Raw genomic sequence first — 23,477 nt, 5'->3', positions numbered from 1 at the left:
TGGCAAATAGCTCTCCAAGGAGTGCTTTTAAAAGCCTCTGTTTGCCATTCTCATGGGCCATATGTGAAACAGTGGGCAAATAGATTCAAAGAGAGAGGAATAATAAAAGATGGAGAGGAGGGAGATAAAGGGAAGACAGCAACAATCTACAGAAAGGGAGGGGGGCATAGGTGATGTGAGTTGTGGTACTTGAGGTCTGGGGCTCTAACTTGTGTCCCACAGCACTTAACATGCCCCTAGCCATCTCTCCTGGCAGTTAATTAGAATCCAATAAGGTTGCCGCCTGTTGGTCATTGTTCCTCCAGTGTGTTTACCCTTTCCAGAGGCTCCATTCGCTGCTTAATCTGCCGAGAAGCTGAATGTCAATAGGTCAGGCCAAGACTCCAGAGCCCTGAGAGAGAGGCAGAGACAGAGCAAAGGGGGAAGGAGAGAGGATCCGGGGGATGAAGGAAAGGGGTCATTTTTCCCTTTTCCCTCAATATTGTTCCCCGCCGCTCCGTTCCCCGTTGTTGTCCCCCTCCTCCTCGTCCTCTCGCATCTCCTCTTCTTTTCTTCTCACTTCTAATCCGTCCTCTTGATTGTTCTAAGCTGCTTTCAGCCAGCCCCTGGGAGGGCGGGGGGGTTCTGGAGTCTGTTTTAATTAAGATTTAAAAGACGGCTCCCTCAAGAAGGGAGATTTAAGAGCAGGATGGACTAAGCAAAGTAAATGAGTGAAGGTAGGACAGATTGCAGAGAGAGCTCGACAAATATCAGGAATCGGTATGAGGGGAAAGTTAAAAAGTTATTCTTTAACAGACACAGACATGCACGTCACACACACCTACACATTTGCACAAACACAGGCAGACATTCAGGCGTTTGAGCAGTGCCTAAGCCAAATAGGATTCTTTTTTTCATTAGTAATCACGCGGCACAATCTATATAGATTGATCTCAACTTCCTGTGATTCATACCATATCCTGTGAGGGTGATATGGGATCAGTGGTGCCCAGCAGGCAAGCTGAGGGAGTTATCTCCACACTCTGTCTAATGATCGATCATCTCACCAGATGGGCTTAAGAGCCTGCAACGCTTCACTTGTTTATCAGAGCCCCAAACCTGAGGGCTCTCGGTAGATGTGACCTGCAAAGAAAGTCTTGTTTTGCAGACAGACAGATATAATGCAAGAAAGAGGGGGAAGATCTCAAGAGACGTGCTTGAAAAGCTTAAAGTTGGCTTTTATTTTCTTTGTAGTTTGACCAGACATGTGCATAAAAGCTTAAACTCATTTTCCTTTATAATTTGGCTCTATACGGTATGGGTGGCAGCGTGGCTGTAGGGGAGTTATTGCACCACGACAAGAGAAGATTCGACTGCAGGAGTTTGGCCACTAAAGATTCGGACGCTGTCACCTTCCAGCATTGCCTTGCTTCAACATCTATGTTGCATGTGTCACTGCAGGCCAAGAAAAGGCGTGTGCTCTCGCGTTTTGGTAAAACGGTCACACAGCACACATCTGCCCCTACTGCAAACCTCACATTCTTCATCCTGGCTAAAACCCCCGTAGAAAACACACCCCAAAACAAAGCGCACAATGAAGTGTTTAAGTTAATCAAACCACAGACTCTGCTGCAGCCGGTGAAGGTGTTAAAGGCCAGGCAAGGGTCAAGAGCCCAACCCATGGCATTCTCCGCTGTGACACATCCCAACACACAGCCACCATATGTCCAGGGTTTCACAGTCAATGAGCCAACCCACCCAGTGTGACAAAGATCTATTCACACCCAGTTGACTCTGAGGAAATCTGCAATGCCATGGTATGATTGGGACAGAATGCAGCACTTGTCCAGACAGTGGGGCCGTTGGGGAAAAACAATAGAGTAGAACGAAGCAGAGAAATAAAAGAAGTGTTAAGAAAAAGGCGAGGTAGACAAAGAACTTTATACAGCACTTTGAGAGGATAAACGTAAGCATGATCTTGCCCTCAGCTTGCTACAGCTCCATCGCTTGCCTCCATCAAAGCCCCCTGAGACTCTCCCGGCACACTCTGCCTCCGTCACTCACAACTCTTTTAATAAGGCCAGCAGTAAACGGCAGGAAAAATATGCAGGGATGAAAGATCCTTCTCTCATGTTCTTGCTTTGAGGATGTGTTTCCGGGTGTCAGGGGAAGGTTGGAAAATGCAGCTTTATAGAATAATGCTGCATTTTAATAGAAACAATAAACCCATCCGCTTATAAAATAATATTTTGTGTCCCATATCCTGTTGTGTAGCAGCTCTGGGGAGTTTTGGCAGGTGTGAAAAAAAAAAGAAAAAAAGGCACCTCAACTAAGCTAAAGGTATAGAAGAAGCCCATGCCAAAGAATAAAGTGTGCGGAGATCCTGGGGGAGTGATAGATCACACATATATTCTTTCACCGCAGCGATTAATATCTAGGAAAAAAAGGTCAAACTTGACTTGAAACGGTCCAGTATATCACAGTTACATTTGGAGGCTGCATTTCATACATCAATCCCTGCTGTGATGTCTCATCAGCCTGGTCACACCGGAGAGACCCACACTGCAGATTATCAAAGATTGATGGGGTGTCCTAGTTAAAGACAGGGGAGGAGAGATGACTGGTTAGTGGAGGGAACTTTGTGTTACCCTCAGCCCTTTCAGAGGTGTTGATTGTGGATTCCTGTGGCCTTTTACAGCCAAGCATATCACCACATCTGGTAAATGTTATGCCAGACTTCACTACTCCTGAAAACCTGACCTCAGTAATCTACAGGTTATTTGCGACTGCAGCATTTTGAGGCGTTCGCTCACGACACCGCCGGCTCACTCAGGAAGCTGAAGACAAGGAGCGAACCTTCCATCTCCTCCCATCCCACCGTCTTCCTCTTCCTCTTCTGTACCAGAAGACAAAACAAACTGACAGAACAAACAGGCAGATTATCCTAAATCCTTTTTTCTCCAACACACAGCCTAACCATCTCTTATATCCACTGTTCCCTGTCATCCTACCCATTTCTTGTTCAGAGTGCTTGCTTAATAATTAATTGATTAATTAGTTCGCTCATTAATCATTTATTCATTAATCATGGCCTGATTTTTCTAGAGGAAGCGGTGCAATCTGAAAAAACCCCTGACTTCACATTTCACTCTAATTATGCTCCTTTACTAATCAACGCTTAAGAAATGGAGTTTCAGGAAATTAGTTTTCCCCTTCCATTCTTTTTCTCAGCACAAAGCAGGATGTATTGAGGTCGGCAGGTAACATTTTTCCCTCCCGTTCTTGTGTTCTGGAAGCTCTTAGTCATCAGTAATTTTAAAAGAATGTTTCAACTTACAGGCAATCTGATGAGTGGAATATAAATTTGATGTTAAATTAAAACTTGTATTTTCCGCACCTCTGGATGGGAAAGAGCACAAATTCTGGTCACAGACTAACCACGGACATTGATTAATAAGTGGCAATTTGAAGGCTGTAAGAGCAGAGAGGTGGCAGCATTGTGAATCACATACTTATTGTTTTCACCGGATCCATGGCTCTCCTGGGAGTGAAGGTAATTTGTTTAATCGCCAGGAGTTATGTTCTCTGGACAGAGAGATGGGAAGATAGGACAGTCCAGAAATATGCTCTGTAATGTAGGCTGAGCATGAGAAGGAGAGCGAAGAGAAACATTTTTAACAGGTTTAATTAGAAGTGTTTGCGCGCCTTTGTGTTCCTGTTGGATGCAGAGTTCACAACACAGCTCAGCTGCTTTCTCTGAAGAGGCTCTTGTCAGCTGCTGACAAAAAAGAATTATGCATCAAATTAAAAAGAGCTCCAGTGAAATGGAGGCAAGTCGGGCATTAACCTCTAAGCTTCAAAAAGCACACATATTAAGCAACACTAATGAGACTCTCATTGAGCTAGTTGTGTTTTATATTCAAACACACACAAAGCGCGGCTTTGACTTCAATGTGCCATCGCTGCGTCTGAGTAAGGTTGTCTCTCTTATTCATCTCACCAGCAGCAAACACTGCAGAAGTGAACAATAGTGTAGATGGCCCTTTTACTCTAATGAGATGCATACATTTACAGCATTACCACCCTCATTAAAAAATAATAATAATAAAAGGGGAAAAAAAAGTATTAATTATGAAACGCACTGCTTCCTATCGTGGAGAGCCAAGGGGGTCTCCACTGGGCTCAATTAGGAAGAGCAGGCCGCAAATCCCTTGACTAAATTAATTGATACCCCAGAGCATTAAGCCCAGAGTCCCAGTACAGAATCTATGTAGAGAATTCCTTTGTTTTCATTTCCACAGCCTTTTAGAAAAAGCAAGAGATGGAGGCAATTTTAACATTATCTCCTCATTGTTTTATGGGTTTTTAATCTATCACTTATTAATATATTTATTTGTTTTGCTTACTTGTTCTGTCTGCAGCTGGGAATGATTCTTCTTTTTTCCCCCACTCCTGCTCGTCTTTGAGCTGCTGCCTTTCTGCCACATGTCACGTACCATAGCTGTTTCATCCACCATGTCAGCTGTTATGAACACACTAAAGCAGGGCTTTTGCAAACAGCACAAGAAGTTAATGATTTAAAAGCACAGTAAATTATACTGAAAGCCCTTCCATCCAAACACCGGTGAAAGAGGGGGTGGGAGGCAGAGAAGGGAAATTGGGATACAGAGACAGAAAGAGAAAGAGAAGCAACAAAAAAAAAAAGAAAAAGAGGGGGGACAGAAAAGGGGTGGAACTGTGACATAGATCCAGCCAGCAGCTGTCTTGCAGTGAAAACACCAGCGGGTAAGCAGGAACGAAATGACAAGACTAGCTCAATCAACATCTTGTCAACGCTGCTAGCTGATGTGTACAGACAATTTCATACCACCACCACTGGCTCCCTCCCTTTTTCTCTCTTTTTTTAATATGGCTTTTTATTTCCTGTCCTCCTGCCAGCCAGCCAGTCACTTGCTATCTGTCTGCACGGAGTCAGCTCTCAGCTCTTTGGCTCTTGGCTTTCAGAGTAGGGGGGGTACTGTTTAAAAGCTGTGCTAGAATTATACTCAGAGAGATGCTTCTGCCCACTAGACACCCTAAAGATATGGGACTGTGACACTGAGTGTGCATCTGTGTGTGCATGAGAGTGGCGAGTGTGAGGAGACGGTACAAGAATGAGTGTATTTATGGCACATTGTTGGGCACTGCAGCACACTAACCATTCACTCACACACTGACTATGTCATATCAGCACTCTTGGTCTCCCCCTCCTCTTCCATCCACGTAGCCAGCCAACCAGCCTCCTCCTCCTTTTTTCTCTCACTCCTTCCTCTCCTTGTATGCATACCACTCTATTACACTATCCACTGCATCTGTTGTAGCAGCTACCCAGGGAGAAACTCTGCCGCTGCTCGCCCATGCGATCAGCCTCGCTGCTGCCCTGATGTGTGCAGCGCCCTATTCCAGCAGGGAAAAAACCTTGTGGTGACAGCCTTGGAGACAGACTGATTACAGCATTCCATCAATCCCCTCTCAGGCTCGCTCCTTTGCAATTGGGAGCTGACAGGAGACTACTTTTTCCATTTTTACCTTACCTCAGTTTTTCTGGTCTTTCTAACATATAGTGTTTTTTTTCTTGTTGTTCCCCCTACCCTGCTTTTCGTGAGTGTTGTGTTGACAAGCTGACACAAACCCCTGTGATTTTCACACCAGGGATGCAGAGAGCGAGAGAAAAGGGACAGGGGATACAGGAGGGAGAGAAGGGAAGAGATGGGGAGAGAAAGTGCGAGGGAGAGTCTGGCAGGAGATGACAGCTGACACAGTGTCTGGAAAAGCAGAGTGAAGGCAGAAAGAGGCATGCAGAAAGCAAATCAACAATTAGTAACACCTTATATAACTCTCAAGGGGGGCCTGCTAGGCATTGATTTCAGGGATCACGGCTCACTGAGTGCAGACGTACGAGTGATAAGCAGAGGAATGAGAGGATGGATTGTAAATGGATGCAGGAATGGGGAGAGAGAGAGAGAGGATGCCCTGGGTGGGGGGTATCGGCAGAGCAGCAGGAAGGAGGAGGCGTGGGGAGGGAGGGGAGGTTGGGTGGATGAGCGGGTCCACTCCCTAAAAAGGGTCTAGGTCTGAGCCAAGATTTTCACAATGGAATAAAGGCTGAAAGGGGAGGCTAGGAGGATTAAACTCCGGCAAAACAGCTCTTAAAAAGCTGTTAGACTGCAATTTGGGCACAAAAACGCAGAATGGGAGAAAAGATAGTGAGAGTGGGCGGGTGGGAGTGCAGCTGAAATGCAACGTGGGAGAGAAAAGGATTGAAGAGAGCCGGGGCTGCATTAAGGTACAAGACCATCTGCAGAGAAACAAGCCGGAGTTGTTTGCAACGGTCCGAGTCAAAAAGAAAAACCCGAGAGGTGCTCACACATGTAGCGCATATGTTGGGTGTCACACTGCCACGAGCTGGTGGGTGGTATCTGCTGTTAGCCCCCCTTCAAGCCCCTCAGAAGTTCTGTAGGAGCCATGGTAATGAGCATAGTAGCCAGATCAAGCATGAGATGGGTGCAGTGGTCTCCCGTGGGACTCTGGTTCAGCTACTCCTCAGCACTACTGTCTGTTTGCACGCACATACGCAAGCGCACACACACAGGAAAAGGAAGACAAAAGAGCCTGACTCAAAACAAAGGGATAATAATTCCATACAGAGAGAAATGGAGCTCCCATTTTCCAGCCCGATTTAGAAGCCTTATCTAGACAAGGCACAATGGATGGCATTTGGGGAAAGGGGTTGTTTATTCCAAGCTTGACACTTTTTTTGCCAATTGCCTTGTTTTTTGTACTGTTTTCCTCCTCATTTTCTACTCTCAAGCTCTTATTGTGGAAAAGTCACACCAGCAGGCCCTTTTTTTTTTCCTCCAAATTTTTTAACCACTGGGGCAAACATGCAAGTAGATATCTGGTGCTATTTTTTAACATTTTGAATTATTACTGCACGGAGGCAAATCGTCCAGTCAAGTTGAGAGCACTTATATTTATAGACCCCACAGGACTGGCTGTTGCACTCTTCGCACTAGATGGGAATGAGGACATGGAATAAAATCAGGACTAAAATAGGGACTCTCTGCGAACACGCTCCTTTCAACAAGATATGCGCTTGAGTGTCATTGTAAAACATGGGGAAATGAACAGAGTGCAGGGTTTTGATGTTATTTTACGTTTTATTCCAAGGACTTGACTTGCTGGGTTAAACTGACTTGCGGCCTCAGATGCAGTTTTTTGTTTTTATTCCATCAGATTGTGTAGCTGATTATGACTGTGCTGGAGACTTGGTAGCAAATGCACTGTGTGTGTTAGACTCACATTTTATCTAAAGGTCATCTGCAGTGCCATTATCTTTCTCAGTCTTTAGCATCATGGCCAGTGCTTACACATACACATTTTCAGCACACACACACACGTACATGGAACGACTGCCTCAATCTATTTCTATCAAGGCAGATGTCCAGCGGTGGACGGATCATTGCTGACATCTGTCCATCTCTTCCTGATCCTTCCTGATGTGGATGTATCCCTATCAGTTCAGATGGACGGAGAGAGAGAGAGAGTGAGAGTGCAGGCAGAACCAGGGTCAACGTAAAAGCTCTTTAATAGGTTGCGTCCACGTCGGGCAGGCTGGGTTTTTTTGCACTTAACTCCAATCATGTGACAGAAACAGCAAAGTCAGTGTGTCAAAGTAACTGCTAAATGTGCCCTCCAGTGCATGACAAGCTGCTCTCCCTATTAACACTGTTCCATCTTCCAAACTCATTCACACATTCAGATGCACCCACAGACACAAACATACATGCGCGCACATTTTCAGGCAGGCAAGCTCACACCGAACTCACACAGTCAGGCAGAAATGCACACACATAAACTTAGCCCCATGTGCATCCAGCGGCGTGAAATGATATTCCATTTTGAGAAATCCGGATTAAAATGTATCAGGCCAAATGTGTTTTGACCTTGTTACTGGGGGATGGAAAGCCACACACACTCCAGCAAGGTAAGAAACGTGGATTTTTCTGTAACGTGGACTGGCAAAACTAAATTTTAACTGCATTTAATAGAACATTAAGCACATCACACGTGGTACGACTAATCTTCTCTGCACATATTTACCTGCACGGTATTCAAGACAACATGGTAAATAAAAAAAACTCACATCCACTGCAGCAATGTTGGAATTTCATGGGGATTGAAGTCTTTCTTTTTGAACGCGATTCAACTGCAGCCAATTCGCCTCATTTTTAGTCTGGCGAAAAACACTGAGAAACTCCGTTTGTGTACATGCGTGTGTGTACGTGACACCGCAGCGCACCGAGAAACGGGCCTCTTCACACCCACAGCTCCCTACTTCTTCTGACTGCTTCTCCTCCACTTCTGCTTTGTCTGGTTCCGTTCCTCCCTCTCTCTCCCCGTCAGAAATGTATTCATGTAATTAAGCTGCTAATACACCGTCAAAGAATTGTCTAATTCAGCAAGGAGGAATTAAAGGAATCTGGCATGAGTCATTAGCCAGTCGAGATGTTCTGTTGAGCATTTTCAATAAGGGATCTGGAGAGCAATGAATCACTCATATGGTGTGAAGATATTCTCTACAGCACATGCTCTCTGTATTTTATATGTACGTGTGAGCATGCGTTGCGTTAATTGCCATATGCAAGCATGAGAAATTGCATGTGGGTGAGGTAAAGAGAAACAATTCAATGCATGTAATCCATCTAAACAATCAACCAATGCAGTGAATTATTACCCATTGTAAACATTTAGATACTCTGGGCAAGATACTTAATTGCAATCAATGTTTGTACTGTTGCAAGTACAAAGAGGAAAATCCCCAGCCCACTCGGCAAAGGGGAGGAATATGGGAACGCTCAATAGCTCATAAAGGCAGAATGTTAGGGACAGACGGGCAGACTGTAAAAGCAGCATTTTTGAAGGTATGACGGGAAAATGCCAGCCTTCACTAAATGCCTAATAGCCTGAGCTCCAAGACGTTTCACTTCTCATTGATGCTCTCAAATTGGCCTCTTTTGATCCACAGCGCGTGACACACATACAGTCTACCTGTTTGCGCCCGCTGCTCAGTCTGGCTTCTAAAAAACCCCTTTGGTAAAATGATGTAGCTGGAGACAATATTGGGGAGCTAACATGCATTGTTCTCTGATCTTGTTCTTTATTCCCCCCCTGTCTCCCTGCTCAACTATCTATTAACGCCCCAGATGGAGGCTAAGAGACAATGGGCACATGTGAAAAAATGGGGCTTTGAGGCGGTTGTTAAGAACCTCGCAACGGTCTTGAGTTTGTGGAGAACTCACGTTCCTGATGAGCTCACTGTTTGGCGGCTTTAATTGTGCTGCTGGGCGACAGAGGCGGGAGGGTGCAAAAAGGGGTGAGGGGAAGGCAAGGGGGTAAGGTTCAGTCCACGGTGCACCCTGAGATGAAGTGGGTAATTGAGTGCGGAATAAACACTGCCAACAACCTCGGAAGCCCCCTTTTCAGCAAACTCGAGAGAATGGAGTGAGAAAGAAGAGGGGGAAGAGAAAAGGGGTGAGAGAGGGAGAGAGAGAAAATCCCAGCTACCCTCTGGGGGGAAAAGCTGCTATTGAAAAGCTATTAAACTTGCATTTAGCAGGATTGATTGGAAATGAAGAGGCCTATTAAAAGAGAGGGACAAGGGGACAATAGCGCGTCTCTGGCCGCCGTATGTTGCCCTCCTTTCAGTGGCTTTCTTTGCCGCGGGTTCGGGGGGGGGGGGCAACCCTGTCTGTTTAAGCGCTCCCACCAAGAGAAGCAGTTCAGGGGGGGCTTAGCACTGCCTGAATAGAACCCTCTTTATCTTCCTCTGTCCCCCTTCCCTTCCATTCTCCACTGAGCAACAAAGAAAGAAAGACGGAGAATGAGGGGAAGGTTTTTTAAGTCCTCTTCCCCAACTCTGCACAGACACCCTACTTAGATAACCAACCAACCAGCCTCCCTCCCCTCACCTCCTACCTTCCCCTGCGGATTAGTTACCTCTGGAGTGTTGCCATCTTCCCCTTGCCAATAGGGTTTGTAATACTCAATCTTTAGCATAGTGGCACAAACAGTTGGGAGCTGGGAATCCATATTCACACTGTGTTGCTGCATGCGTCTGAAGGCGAGCCAGCCAATCGGAGGGGAGAATGCGTGCCGTACTTAAACACAGCAGCGAAGCGGCAGGCAGGTGTCTCCGCTGACTTTCAGCAGGCTCAAACGGATGGGTCCCCCGGGAACTTTAATGGAGTTTTGATTGTTTAACATCCATTTTTACAAAAAGCACAGAGTGGCAGATTTTTCTCCCTCTCTAAAAGTGTGTTTGCTTCATGTCACTGAGCATATAACCATATGGTCTTGGGAAAGAGTTAAATAAGTTATGAGGCGCAGCTGACTCTTCCTCTTAGAAGCCACATTTGCAGTGGGAGGAAGAAGAAAAAAAAATTTCACACGTCAGCCTCGTCTCAGAGAGTGCCCTGAAAACAACAGCCGACCAGTTCATGGGAGCCTAATTTTTTTCACACCTCTTACAGTTCACTTTTCTCGTTCTCTGCTGGCGCTGCAGAAACGTGCTGCCATTACATTCTGAGAAACACCATTTACAGCACTATGGGCACCTGTATATTTTATGGCTATTTAGTGAATATTAAAGTGAACTGATCAGAGATGTGATGCTCACATTGTCCTTTTTCTTGTTTTTCTCAGCAGCCACCCAAGCGGCCTACTTCTCCCAGCAACCCCAGGACCAGGTGGTTGTATCCGGTCAGTCGGTGACTCTACCGTGTGTCATTGTGGGCTACAGAGGAATGGTACAGTGGACCAAAGATGGCCTTGCACTGGGTGGAGAGAGAGACCTACCAGGTATGACCACTGACCTCTTTGTTTCTTTCGTTCTGTCTGTCTCACTCTTTCTTCTGCTGCCCTCTCTTTGTTTATTGCCCTCTCTGTCTCCGTCTGTCTCATTGCGATCAATGCCAGGTCTCATTAGAAATCAAGTCTCTCTCTGTCAACCGTTGGGGTTTTACACAAATGAATGGTGAGAGAACAATGTACTGCAGACAGGTCTGCTCCTGCTGCACACACCGAACTTTAATTTGTTGGTTAGCATTTTAAGAGTCTTGTAGGAAGGTGGATAATCAATTGGCTTTTGTCACGCGCTGACATTTAAATGTGTGGCAGACTAGAGAGAGGGTGGAGAGGCTTCCTCTTGACCTTAGCCACCCCATCTTTATTGTGTCTGTGTTTAAAGGACATTCTCCTTATGCAGCAGCCGCCTCACGTGTTGCATTTTTGAGCCTCACGCTCCTCTGCTAACACAATGGCTCAGCGCCTGGCTCTGTGAGGTGCTGCTCGCTTTCATTTAGTGTCTTAAAGAGCCTTGCCACGTTCCTTTCCGCCTTTGTTCGGGACACAAGTCTGTTCATTTTATTGTCCTTTCATTATGTGTTTGTTGTTGGTTGGTTTTGTTTGTCTCTGACTCCATTCTCTGTGCTGGCTTCATGCAGGCTGGACGCGCTATTCCTTAATGGGCGACCCGCTATCAGGCGAGCACAGCTTGCTGATCGATTCAGCAGAGTTGGCGGATGACGCGGTGTATGAGTGTCAGGCTACACAGGCGGCGCTGCGCTCCCACCGTGCCAAGCTCACTGTACTAGGTAAGATACACAGCTCACGCATGATCCTCACAGTTGGCCCTTGTGCCAAGGCCTGCAGGCTGGCAGAGCTTGGGAAAAATCAGGGGAGTGTCTTCATCACAAAACCCCCAAAAAACATGTGGACAAATAAGCTAATAACACATGTGGAACACTCAAAATAATCATATTCAAATCACACCGTGGACGAAAAATACATTCAAATACGCTAGTGATTTGCAATTCATAGAGTAATTTCTTATCAGTAACCATAGATAAGCATGTTGTAAATCTAGTTTTCTGGTGAAAAACATGTCTCGAAAGCATAATTCACACTAAGCAAGGCTCGGCCTCGATATTCAGTAAGGGGGGATAAAAGGAAAGGCCTGTACTCTGAGTAGTGATAATCAAGACTGTGGACGTCTAGAATAATGTGATTGCTGCAGTCACAAATGACTTGCGTAGTCGCCTGAAAGTCAGGGTCTGCACAGTTAGCACATTTCACAGTGAGCCACAACATTTGTCAACCGCAAGGCGGATTTTACATTAACGTGATGTGAGTGATCTACTTCTTCACACAGACGTTTCAGAGGTGGGGCTGGGGGGGTTGGTGAGGAGGAGAGGAGGAACGCCAGGTCTTGTGGGAATCGGAATCGACAAAGCACTGCTGGCATCTGGTGGCATGCAAAGGAATATCACTCTTTTAATTAGCCCTGTCAATTGTGCCTAAATTGCCCTGCAAGCAAATATTCAGAAAGAAGGGAAAACTCAGAGGGAACAATTACACAGACCTGTTGCTGCAGCTTACACCACGACATAATGCAAACCTTTTACCTCTGAGCCTGCTGTCCTTGAATCCATCTGTTGCTATTAAGGTGTTCGTTCTGAGTTCATTGAAACAGGGTGATAAGATAGGGTTGCCATGGCGAGGCAGGCAGATTGAGATCATCACTGTTGTGCTGGAACATTTCTACTAAATGCACAGCTTCAGAGAGCTCACCCAAGCTCATCTGCCCACCTTTCTGCATCCAGTGTCCCTGTCAAAACCTCGCAGAGCAGCACAAAGCAGTGCTGCCAGCGCATACCCACACACTGCCATAAGACTGCATACGTGGAGGCTGCCATGAAAGTTTATAAAACTGCCGCTTCTACATTAAATGCTCTCCCAAAGACCAAGCTGGGATGGTTCATGAACATTATATGCATTTTATAAACATCCAAATGAAATCAGGTGCACTGCTCAGGAGCCTGCGGTTTATGGTTTTGTGTGGACATTAAAGAGGTAAAGGGGGGCTGTTGCCGTGAATGTGTATGCATATGTCTGCATGTGTGTGTCTGTGTAAATCAATGTGGCCAGATGAGACCAAAGCAATCCTGTGCAGTCAAAGGAGTCAACGGTGGGAGTGCAGTCAGGGGAATCGGCATGGAAATTAAAATCACCTAGCACTCGGATTCCATTAGTGTCCGTGCCGCGGCAGCGGAAGGACCTCTGACAATTCAGATACACACAGTGAAATTGGTTCGGTGGAGGGTGCGAGAAAGGCCAGCACAAACCCCATGTTTACGCCTTCTCTTATTGGTTGGGGAGATAGACGCCTTCATCAGGGGTGGCGCGCTTGGCTTGCCAGTGGTGCGTGCGAAACCATGCAAATAAATGAACAAATAAGCAATTCAGTTGAAACATCACTCTGCAACAGTAAGAGCAAATAGAGCAATAATGCCAGTCCCAAGAAAGGAAATAAATAAGGTTGAGTGTGCTTCTTTATTTCCTCCAAATGACAACTGTTCATGGTCTTTTCTCCTGTCTGAAACTACACCTTGTTAAGCAGACACTTGGCAATGAGAAGGTATTGTTATATATATATATATATATATATATATATATATACTGATGCTGAGCTAAGAGCAACAACAAGCTGAGTATCAGTATTACTTCTTCATGGCTCTGTAGCCGCCTGGAGCTGTAATGAGTCTTTTTGTTTTGAGTGGTATGTTTGTTCTGCTTTACAGTTCCTCCTTCTGACCCTGTGGTGGAAGGCGGCCCTGTTGTACGTCTTAAGGCCCACACACCACACAACCTCACCTGCAGAGCCTCGGGAGCCAAACCTGCTGCTGAGATCACCTGGTACAGAGATGGAGAGGTCATGGAGACTGCAATTTATTCCAAGGTACACTGAGAACAGATCTATGCCCAGCATTATCATTCAATCACTAACACCCACATGATATTACAAAATGTAACAGCGGGCAGAAATAAATGCAAAGCTATTCAAAACAGAAATAATTTCTCTTAGGGTATAATACTTCTCTCATATTCTTCCATTTCTCTTTTTATTTTTCTCATCTGTCCTCCATGGTATCCCGCTTTTTTTCCCCTATCGCCACCCTTCTCTCGCAAGATTTGTTCTCTCACTCTCTGCAGTCCCCCTCCCATTTCCACTCATGCCTGACCCCCTCCTCCCATCCCACCTTCTCCCCCCTCTCACTCCCTAACCCCCCACCCCTCCACCTCCACCATCCCCCCTTTGCTCGCTAATGCAGCGACACTACAGCATAACTGGAGCATGCCAAAGCTCAGACAGGCATGAGTGTTTCATACAGTAGAGTTTCTGCAGAGAAGAAATCACCCACAACAATGTAGAAACACAATGGGGATGCGCCGGAGCGTAAGCCAGCTGCGGCTGGGAAAGTGTCACATTTTTCATGCTCTCTGACCACGCTAAACGACGCTAAACGCCACATTTAAGGAGGCGAGAGCCTGCAGTGAGAAGGGAGGGAATGGGATTGGAGAGGAGCGCGAGGAGAGGATGTGAGATGTGAGGAATGTGGAGGAAAGGAGGAATAGAGGAGATGGAGGGGGGGAATGAACACAGGGTTGACTGGTGCTATAGCTATGTGAAAAACCAAGAGAATGTAAGAAGTGAGGCTCCGGGTAGGCAGTGCTTTGTCCGAGAGGGAGAGGGGGTGGTGACAGGGAGAGATGTGATTTGATCTAGCATAAAAATGTGTTTTGTGTGTGTGTCTGGCTGAGGAAGTGAAAGACCTGCACCATTGATTTGGCCGTCTAGGGAAAAGGTTCAGCTCGCCCTTGCTCTTTTCCAAAGATGTGTGACACTTCTTACTCACTGTCACCACTCCCAAAAAAAGACACACAGGCGCCTTGGCTATCACTTTTTTTTTATTTTTTTCCCTGTGTATGTGCGTATGAGGAAGAGAGGCAGAAAGTGAGAGAGCAGTGAGCCATATCCTCAGAATCTACACCTTCCCTCACTTAGGCGTATTGATTTCTGTGAGCAGTAAATAGATTTAAAAGATGATGACAAACACGGAGCGCTGACGGGGAACACTCTCAGAAATGTGGGAACAGCAAAATATCCCCTGCTGCATCGTAAAATATATGATTTAACTGCTATGCCAGAGAAGAGGATGGCGATATTAATGCTTCACACGTGAGAAAACAAAAAGAGACCTGCAGTGTCACAGAGATATTTCTAAGTGGTGCAGGTCAAAAATGGCAAGTGGCTTGTTTTGTGTGAGCTGATTTTAAAGTTCCGTGTTGCTATCCACCTTTTGCAGTCACTAATGGAGGATGGGAAGAGGGAGGCGGCTGTCAGTATGCTTCCAATCGTCCCGGAGGACAGCGATTCTGGACGCACCTACACCTGCAGGGTTCTTAACCCAGCTGCCCCTGCTGGACGACAGACATCCATCACTATCAATGTTCAGCGTGAGTCCAGCATCAACAAGGACCTCTAAAATAGCACACTGTTGCAGAGCGCATGCTGTGAGATGTGTTCTGTGGAGCAGAATTAATGCTGTTACACCATTAAAGCCCGATTTAGTCACTAACATGGATGTTTCTGCGTCTCACAGACCCTCCTTCGGTGACTCTGTCAGTCCAACCTCAGACTGTGACAGAAGGAGCCAAGGTGCTCTTCATCTGCTCTGCTTCAGCCAATCCTGAAATCACTGGATACAGGTAGGCATCAGTCACTTCAATCTCAGTTGTTTCCCTCTGCACTGACTAAAATATCTGCGATAATAGTTCAAGCTATTTTAAGATGCTGCGAAACACGGCAGAGTACCGACGAAATCCAGCAAAGCAGCGCAAGGATGCCAAGTGTTTAGCAGATTCATTGGGTTAAATGGGCTGCTTGATTGGCAGCATTGATTGGCACAAGCTACGAATCAGCTAACAGCCACTTTGATACGCATGGCTAAGTGCCTTCCCCGAACTAATGTGGGTGTATAATGTGATTATTCATCTGTCCCAGGTGGTCCAAAGGAGGAGTGCCCATCTCCGAGGCAAACGGGGACAGCCTCGAGGTGACGGTGGACTACTCTTACTTCACCGACCCCGTCTCCTGCGAGGTGTCCAACTCTGTGGGCAGCACCAACGTCAGCACTCTGGTGGATGTCCAATGTGAGTTTAACTGAAGGCGAACACTGTGTATTTTTGAGATTTTCTGAAGTATATGTGGCTTTAAAAGCAGCCTCTTATTGATTCTCGCTGGCTGTCTGTGTTGCTTCACCCCAGTTGGCCCCAGACTGCTGTCGGAGCCTAAGCCCATGACGGTGGATATCGGAATGGATGCTGCTTTTACCTGCGCGTGGACTGGGAACCCTCCTCTGACCCTGGCCTGGACCAAGCAAGGCTCCAGCGTGGTAAGGCAACAAACGCTAGTCGCCACTTTATCTTGATGGCAAAGCTTCAACACCACCCCTCAACACTGTTCCTCCAGAGAGAAACATTCACACATGGCCTTGAGGCATGAATCCCTCACACTTTTTCCCACACATTCTTTTTCAGGCTGAATCTTCAACACCTCCTCTCACCATGCTCCCTGAGGGCTAAAGCCTCTGGCAGAAAACTGTCTGTCCACTGACAGATTCATACACCATCATCACGGCACATGACATGCTGTCATAGCTCAAACTCAATCAATCAATCCATCGATCAGCCCGTCAATGACTGAGCTGAGGCAGGGTGTGGCTCAAGCAAACAGAATTACAACACTCGCTGAAACTTTCAGAGCCGCTTCTCAGACATTAGAAAGGCCCAGTTGCACTTGAGTATCCATCTCCTCAAAGTCAATTTCGTAGGTGGAACAAATGGGACATTTCCACCTTCACTTTACATCATCCTGGTAAAAGTCTTTTGACGCGCACACCATTAGTGGGGGCATCCCATAGGAGCTTTTTTTCCTGGCAACTAATATAATTTCTGAGGCTATGCTGCAGAAAGCACCCCCAGTAAAGAATGGTGCGGGATGGCATAAGCAATGCTGTCATCTCAAAGGAGAGAGCGCTTTCAGCCACTCTGAGGGAAATGCGCAGGCATTTTTCTAATCCACCCACTGCCACTGTCCCTCACACAGCCACAAGTAATGGATTAATTGGGTTACTCCATAAGTGTGTTGAAATAAAAAAAAATTTGGACAGAGTGAGAGTGGGGGGTGGATGTGAAGATGGAGGGAGGGAGGAGTGGGGGTAAATGGATTAATCACAGCTTGATGGAATGACAGGATCAATGAGCTAAGGAGTGAGTGAGTGTAGCAGCTCCAAAGGCTAGGGCCCACTCACACATAGTACGCTCCGTTCTGTCCCCACTGTTTAATTACAACAATCTCCCCAGCAGCACGGTCACTCAGCGGTGGCTGGAGTGCTTAATGCTGTGATTAAAGCTCTTCACAATGAAATTAAACTCAAACCACCAGCATTTGTTACAATGGTCAGCCCACCTCTGTGCTGCCTCCACAATGAGTGGGCCACTGATAAAGGTCCCAGTTTCCTTTGTCTGCCTCCTCTCCCCACCAGCAGCAGCTCGTTTTTTTTTTCTTCCGCTTTTTCTCTCTCTAACACACTTCTCACTTGTCTCCCTGGATCTCTCACTAGGTGCTCAGTAACGGTAACACCTTGCAGCTGAAGGCTGTTACCCAGGAGGATGCTGGAACATACACCTGCAAGGCCATTGTACCCCGAATTGGAGTTGCAGAAAGAGATGTTGCTCTCACTGTAAATGGTGAGTGGCTTCTTCAGTAGTAGGAAGTAACTAAGTATGATTTTGGATGTTTCTTTTATATTTCTTTACATGTCAAATTAAAGATATTATAGTATGTTCGACATCTTTTACAGATTTTAAAATCTTGTTATGGTTCCCGGACTTTCATGGCTTGGGATATTAGAAGTCATAAATAAATGTACATTTGTTCAATGAAGCTTTATTATTTCTTCTGTCCAACATCATTAATCATCTCAGATTTCTGTTGTGAGCCTTTGGATGGGTCTGACCCTTAGATTGGGAACCACTGGAATACCTAACAGTATATAAAACGGTTAAACTGCCTCTACCATGGTGCTTAGACAAAATCAAATATTGTGATTGGAAAATATGTGATTTTATTGCAGAATGGGTATTTTTGATACTTTAAGTACTATTAAAGCAGTGTGAAAACATTACTTACGCACTTTAATTTGACTAGGATTGTGAACTTCTGTCTCTAATGAAATATTTGTACATCCTTGAACTAGCTCTTCTACTAAAGTGATGTATTTCTTCTCAGAGTTGCTTGCAAACTTTGGAATTATTTATCAAATACAGAACTTAAAAACTGATATCTCCCAGTTTGGTAATGGTCAGCATTACTTTTTGTTGTATTTAACTTCTCTACTCTCTCTGTCTTCCCTTGTTTTTCACACCAGGTCCACCTATCATCACAGCAGAAGCCACACAGCACGCTGTCAAGCACTCCAAGGGCAAGCTGGAGTGCCGCGTGGGAAGCAGCCCCCCACCTGATAAGATTGTAAGTGAGCCTCTTATTTGTGTTGTTGGTCGGTTACTTGTGTTTGGGAGTTCACACACTCTGTTTTTCTTCCCGGCCACACCCACCCAAGAGCGATCACTCAGAGGAGCTTTACCCCTGACCTCCCCTTCACACCTTTGAGCCAGCAACGTCTCCAACTCACACACGTACACACACACACACACATATATTCACAACCGTAATTGCACAGCCGTTGACTGGAAGAGTTCGGGGAGCTGTGGAGGACTGGCTTCCTGCAGGTTTCAGCCGAACCATATTCAATTAGCGGCCCGAGAGGCATCACTTGGCTGACCCTGTTGAACTGCTGAGCATACGCTGGGCTGAGAGAGGATAATTAGGGTGTGAGGAGGAGTGAGAGACAGGTGCCCCGCTGGCCCTGCGCTAGAGACAGCGGAGAGGAGCCTTATTTCATAGTGCAGCTACCTAACCCTCCTTAGGCCTCACCTGCAGGGCAGACGTGGGAGGCAGCTTAAACATGAGCCCATGAGCTGTGTCAGCCCCGGAGCACCTTAGAGGTCGGCGGAGAGAAAACAGAACAGAGAGCGAAACCGGTGTTCAGTCAGCAGGCAGCCAGGGATCTAAGGATAAAGAGCAGCGCAGGCCTTTACTTTGCTTACCTGTGAGGAGTTCTTCACAGGACGGTGACTTACCTCCCTGTTGTCTTTTCTCTCGCTCCTCTCTGCAGGTGTGGACCTTTGGGGACATGAGCCTGTCGTCTGGCACCTCTGGTCGTTACTCAGTGCAGACGGTAACCAGCGACCACGGAGTTTTGTCGTCGTTGGTGCTATCCGAGACTCTGGCGCAGGATTTCCAGCTGCGCTACAACTGCACCGCCTGGAACCGCTTCGGCACCGGCACCGCGCTGGTCACTCTGAAGGAGCAAGGTAACAATCCCCACTGGGGCCCTGCAAAGAAATGATACTCTCAATTCTTACTTTGAAGGGGGCTAGATTAGGTAAAAGCAGTGCCCCTGTCTTGTGCTTATCTTAATTATGCTCCTCTAATCGATATGATTTAATCAGCAGATGGCTTCTTTAATGAATATGTTTGCCCCATAACGTAGATATTGATTGGGGACAAAAGTCAATTGGAGGAATCCACACGTGTTTGCAGCTGGGATCATATTCTCTATCACTGTCTGGCAGCCAAGCTCAGCATTTTTCGGCTGCAGCCACCTTAAAGTGGTCTTAAAATTAAAGTACTGCCACTACACTGATCTTAGTGGAAACCTTTGTTGCAGCAGACACCAAAAATAAGGTCCTCGCCAGTAATTTACATCAACGTAGCAGAGCGAGGTCTCCAGAGAAATGGGCAGCGGTATCTCCTGGAATCTCTAATTAGATTACTGTCTATTGCTTCATTGCATGTCAGGCCTTGTTACCCTTCTTTCAGAGAGATTAGAGACAATAGCCAGGCTGTGAGTTGCCGGATTGCCTGCATGAGCATATGCTACAGTAGCTGTGAGAGGACCGGGGCTTACTGCAGATGAATTTATGGGCACTAGCGCATTTCTTGGATTAGCGAGACAAATGAATGTATCTCTTTCTTTTCCTTCATTTGCTCTGATCTGCACTTTTGACACTGCCACTTACGCTCTGCTATCTCTCATTTCATCCCTTCCCTTCTCATCTACCCCCACCCTCTTCCTCATATCTTTCCCTCTATTCCTGTTCTTCTTTCAGAAGCCCTGCCTATGTTAATAATAGTTGGCGGAGCAGTAGGCGGAGGCTGTGTCCTGCTCATCTGTGTCATCACACTGGTCTCCCTCTGCTGCAGGCACACAGGCAAAGGTGAGCTCAACGGTTAGTATGGGCACGAGGGTCAACAGCCAATTCTTCAAATCAAACAAATTGAAGTATTTGTGAGCTGAAAATTGAACAGCTCATGTTCAGTTTTGTGCACCTTGTTTGCATGTACATCTGCAAGCGCAAATCTGCCTGGTAATGTCAAGTAAACCTCTTCTCAATCCCCACAGGTAAAAGGTGCACTCGTCTTTCCAAGAGTGACATTAGAGTTCAGATTGTTCACAGCGATCACAATGCGACGCGTGGAAACGACGACGAGGAGGATGTCAAAGAACCCATGGTAGGTTTATTTGTTCACCTTCTCTACAAGTCAGATATCTGTATCTCTCTGAAGGTGGGGGAAAAGTCACAGTAACACTGTAACATAACGCTCAGACTTTCTTTTGTTCTTGTTCAAGTAAGGTCTTGTTCATCCTAGTAATTCTTCAAAACTGCTTGGTCTTCCCTCAGGCTCCAAACAGCAGTGAGTCTCCTGGGACGTCGCGCACAGAACACAGCGACCTCCTGGAAGAGGAGGAGGACGAAAGATCGGACATCAAGGTAAAACTGAAAACACTTACTTGAAGAAGCACTCTCAAAATAGAAAGTGTGCATTTTTTTCGTCCTTTGCACATGATACTGGACAAATGTTAAGATGATTTATTTTCTGTCTTTCTCACAGGACCCCACCAATGGCTACTACAACGTTCGCGGCCACGACGACCGCCACATCCGCAGCAGTGGATTTTCTGAATACGTGCCCAATTCTCGGCCAGTCTACACTCCGTCGCAGTTGCCCTCCCCCAGCCCGATTTATGGTCAGCACGGCACTCAGCCTCGTGTCTATGACTTCTCCCACCGATACGCCACCACCACAGCAGCCAGAACATCGTACGAACAGCAGCAAGCGGCCCAGCAGCAGCCTGCCCAACCAGCGAGCATTTACCCCACTGATCCCCTCTACAGTGGCTCGGCTTACCTACCTGCCACCTACGGTCGCGCCTTCACCAGCTACGTCAAGCCCGCTTCCTACGAGAAGGTGGATGCGTATGACCAATCAGATCAGGCCAGCAAGGTGTCCAGCTCATCTCGCTTCTCTTATGCCTCCTCACAAGTGTCCTCCCAGCAGTCCGACTATGGCCGGCCCTCACAACGTATGCAGACTCATGTCTGATTGGACAAAAAGTGGGAAAGGGGAAGATTACAGAAGCAGTGAGTAAAATAACCATTGTCACCACCACATACATGTGGCTGGACTAACATGAACAGAGACTTTCTTTACTAAGACGGTCCTGCAAGGATTTGTTTGGACAGTATTTGGAGGGAGTTGTGATTTAGGTTATGGGATAACCAACCAACCAACCTGAGATGGACAGCAGGATCTACAATAATGTTAACTGTAGAGCTCCTGAGCTGGAAAATTCAGCAGATTGCGATGTTCAAGTCAAACACATGATGGACATTACAGTGCGATACCTCACTAAGTTATCTCTACATGATGACCACCCAAACCTGTGGAGATGTTCTGTGAGAGCGAAGGCCAACCGGAAAATTCAATATGAAAATGCATCTCCTGAATTTGGGTGGCCAAAACGCCTGGGGTAGCTGTTTACCTGCATTCCAGAGTTTACTTTGTGTCAACACTAAACGTCAAGATGACCTCTAAAATCCTTTGAAAGAAGATACCAGAAGCTATTTGAGGAAAAAAAAGCGATATGACCAACCTTTTGTTGTTTGTCATTTGGTGTTTTGTTGGCATGCGAAAGGAATTCTAAGCACATTTGTGTCTCTATCATCAACAAAAGACTGAGCTATCCACAGAGACAGACAAACTATTCTGCACAACAGGCTAGCTGTACTGACCAACAATTGCTACAGGCACTGAACTGTATGATGAGTCTAATCAACGGAGGAATACTTCTGGCCTGAGCTGTATTCTTGGAGTTTCTTCTTATAACAACCATAACACATTGGATTTAGCAGAGTTGCTTACCAGTGGCTAAAAGAAGATTTGAAGAGAATGTGTATTTTAGCCTTCATTTTACTGGAGGACTCTGTCTTAACTGTGTGTTGTACCAGGATGGACAAGGTAAGGCCATGAAAACCCAAAGATGGTAAAATTGTATTGGGGAAAACATAGGGTTTGACACCTAAAACTGCTGTCTGACCCTTGGTATTGTTGTCTGCTGTGTTTTCTGATTGTAAAATGAAGAGTAGGATATTACCTGAACAATCAAAAGTTGAAGTTTTTAGAAAATGGTGGCAATCTTGAACTTGAAATAAACTTGAATGCAGTGTCAACTTCAGCAGGCTCAGGCGGGGTAAGACGTGTAAGGCAGTCCCGATGTGGACGATACACTCTCAAGTTCTACAACTCAATCAAATTGTCTCAACATGTTTACAAGAAACAGTACTACCCTGAAACACTAAGTATCTGTACAAATGGCTGAGCCCATACTTTCTCTCTGTTGCATGCAAAAATGATGTGTCTAGTGAAACTCTTCAGCGTTTATATTCATGTCCATTTCATGTTCGAGACATTGGTTTCTGCACCTGTCCCGGTTGCATTCCACTTCCTGGATGTTTCAGTATGGATGCCTGTACTGCCATTTGTCTAAAAAGCTGTTACCAGGCAGCCTAATGTGAGAACAAATGTCACTTAAAGTGAGAAGGCAAACATCATCGCTTGTCTTTATTTTTATATTTTATATAAGCCTTAAAGTACAGCGTGTAAGCTGCTCTATTGTAAAGTATCTTTATATACATATGTATCTATCTTTGTTGATTTATTTGGATCCACAGACTCTCTTGTCTAAGTTGTTCATCAATCATTGAATGCAGTTACTGCGCTTTTTTGGAACACAACTAATTGCCATTTGTTTGTTCATTCTTTTAATAATGTATTAAGAATTTTATTTGCTAAAAATGAGCTATTGTTGCTTGTACCTTTGTACACATATTTATATTTAAATAAAACCATTTCCGATAAAGAACTGGCTCGCGTGAATCCTGTGACTTAATCAGCTTGGTGGGTAGCTTCATTGGCAATGGAGAACAGCGACAAACAAAGCTTCCCATGTAGCAAAAGTGATGAATACATAAATTAGCAGCACTGTCTATGTTGATTTTCCTATTCCCCCAGTGGTGCGCTGCTTTTAATGAAGACAGATGAGATAGCAGAACCCCCACTGTATGTGTATCCACCTCCCGAAGCCAACATG

The 23,477-nt window shown here is 45.9% G+C and overlaps 1 protein-coding gene across 3 annotated transcripts in view; it reads left to right on the top strand.

Annotated features, from left to right (window-relative positions):
• Positions 1-23,249, top strand: part of kirrel3l (kirre like nephrin family adhesion molecule 3, like) — a 32,882-nt gene extending 9,633 nt beyond the window's left edge. The window contains exons 2-15 of one of the 3 annotated variants that reach the window (XM_051957429.1): positions 10,726-10,878; positions 11,523-11,672; positions 13,659-13,816; positions 15,225-15,375; positions 15,522-15,627; positions 15,923-16,071; positions 16,186-16,313; positions 17,544-17,670; positions 18,351-18,451; positions 19,158-19,356; positions 20,155-20,274; positions 20,448-20,557; positions 20,728-20,817; positions 20,939-23,249. In XM_051957429.1, coding sequence (XP_051813389.1) covers positions 10,726-10,878; positions 11,523-11,672; positions 13,659-13,816; positions 15,225-15,375; positions 15,522-15,627; positions 15,923-16,071; positions 16,186-16,313; positions 17,544-17,670; positions 18,351-18,451; positions 19,158-19,356; positions 20,155-20,274; positions 20,448-20,557; positions 20,728-20,817; positions 20,939-21,430 — 2,234 coding nt within the window. In that variant the 3' untranslated portion in view covers positions 21,431-23,249. Of the gene's footprint in view, positions 1-10,722; positions 10,879-11,522; positions 11,673-13,658; positions 13,817-15,224; positions 15,376-15,521; positions 15,628-15,922; positions 16,072-16,185; positions 16,314-17,543; positions 17,671-18,350; positions 18,452-19,157; positions 19,357-20,154; positions 20,275-20,447; positions 20,558-20,727; positions 20,818-20,938 lie in introns of all 3 variants that reach the window. The other 2 variants (XM_022202213.2, XM_022202212.2) reach the window with 2 other exon arrangements.
• The last annotated feature ends 228 nt before the right edge of the window (positions 23,250-23,477 follow it).

The sequence above is a fragment of the Acanthochromis polyacanthus genome, chromosome 12, assembly GCF_021347895.1.
Source record: "Acanthochromis polyacanthus isolate Apoly-LR-REF ecotype Palm Island chromosome 12, KAUST_Apoly_ChrSc, whole genome shotgun sequence".
In the NCBI taxonomy this organism is placed as follows: domain Eukaryota; kingdom Metazoa; phylum Chordata; class Actinopteri; family Pomacentridae; genus Acanthochromis; species Acanthochromis polyacanthus.
Note: the sequence above shows the minus strand (reverse complement) of the source record. Positions and strands in the feature narration are given on the sequence as shown.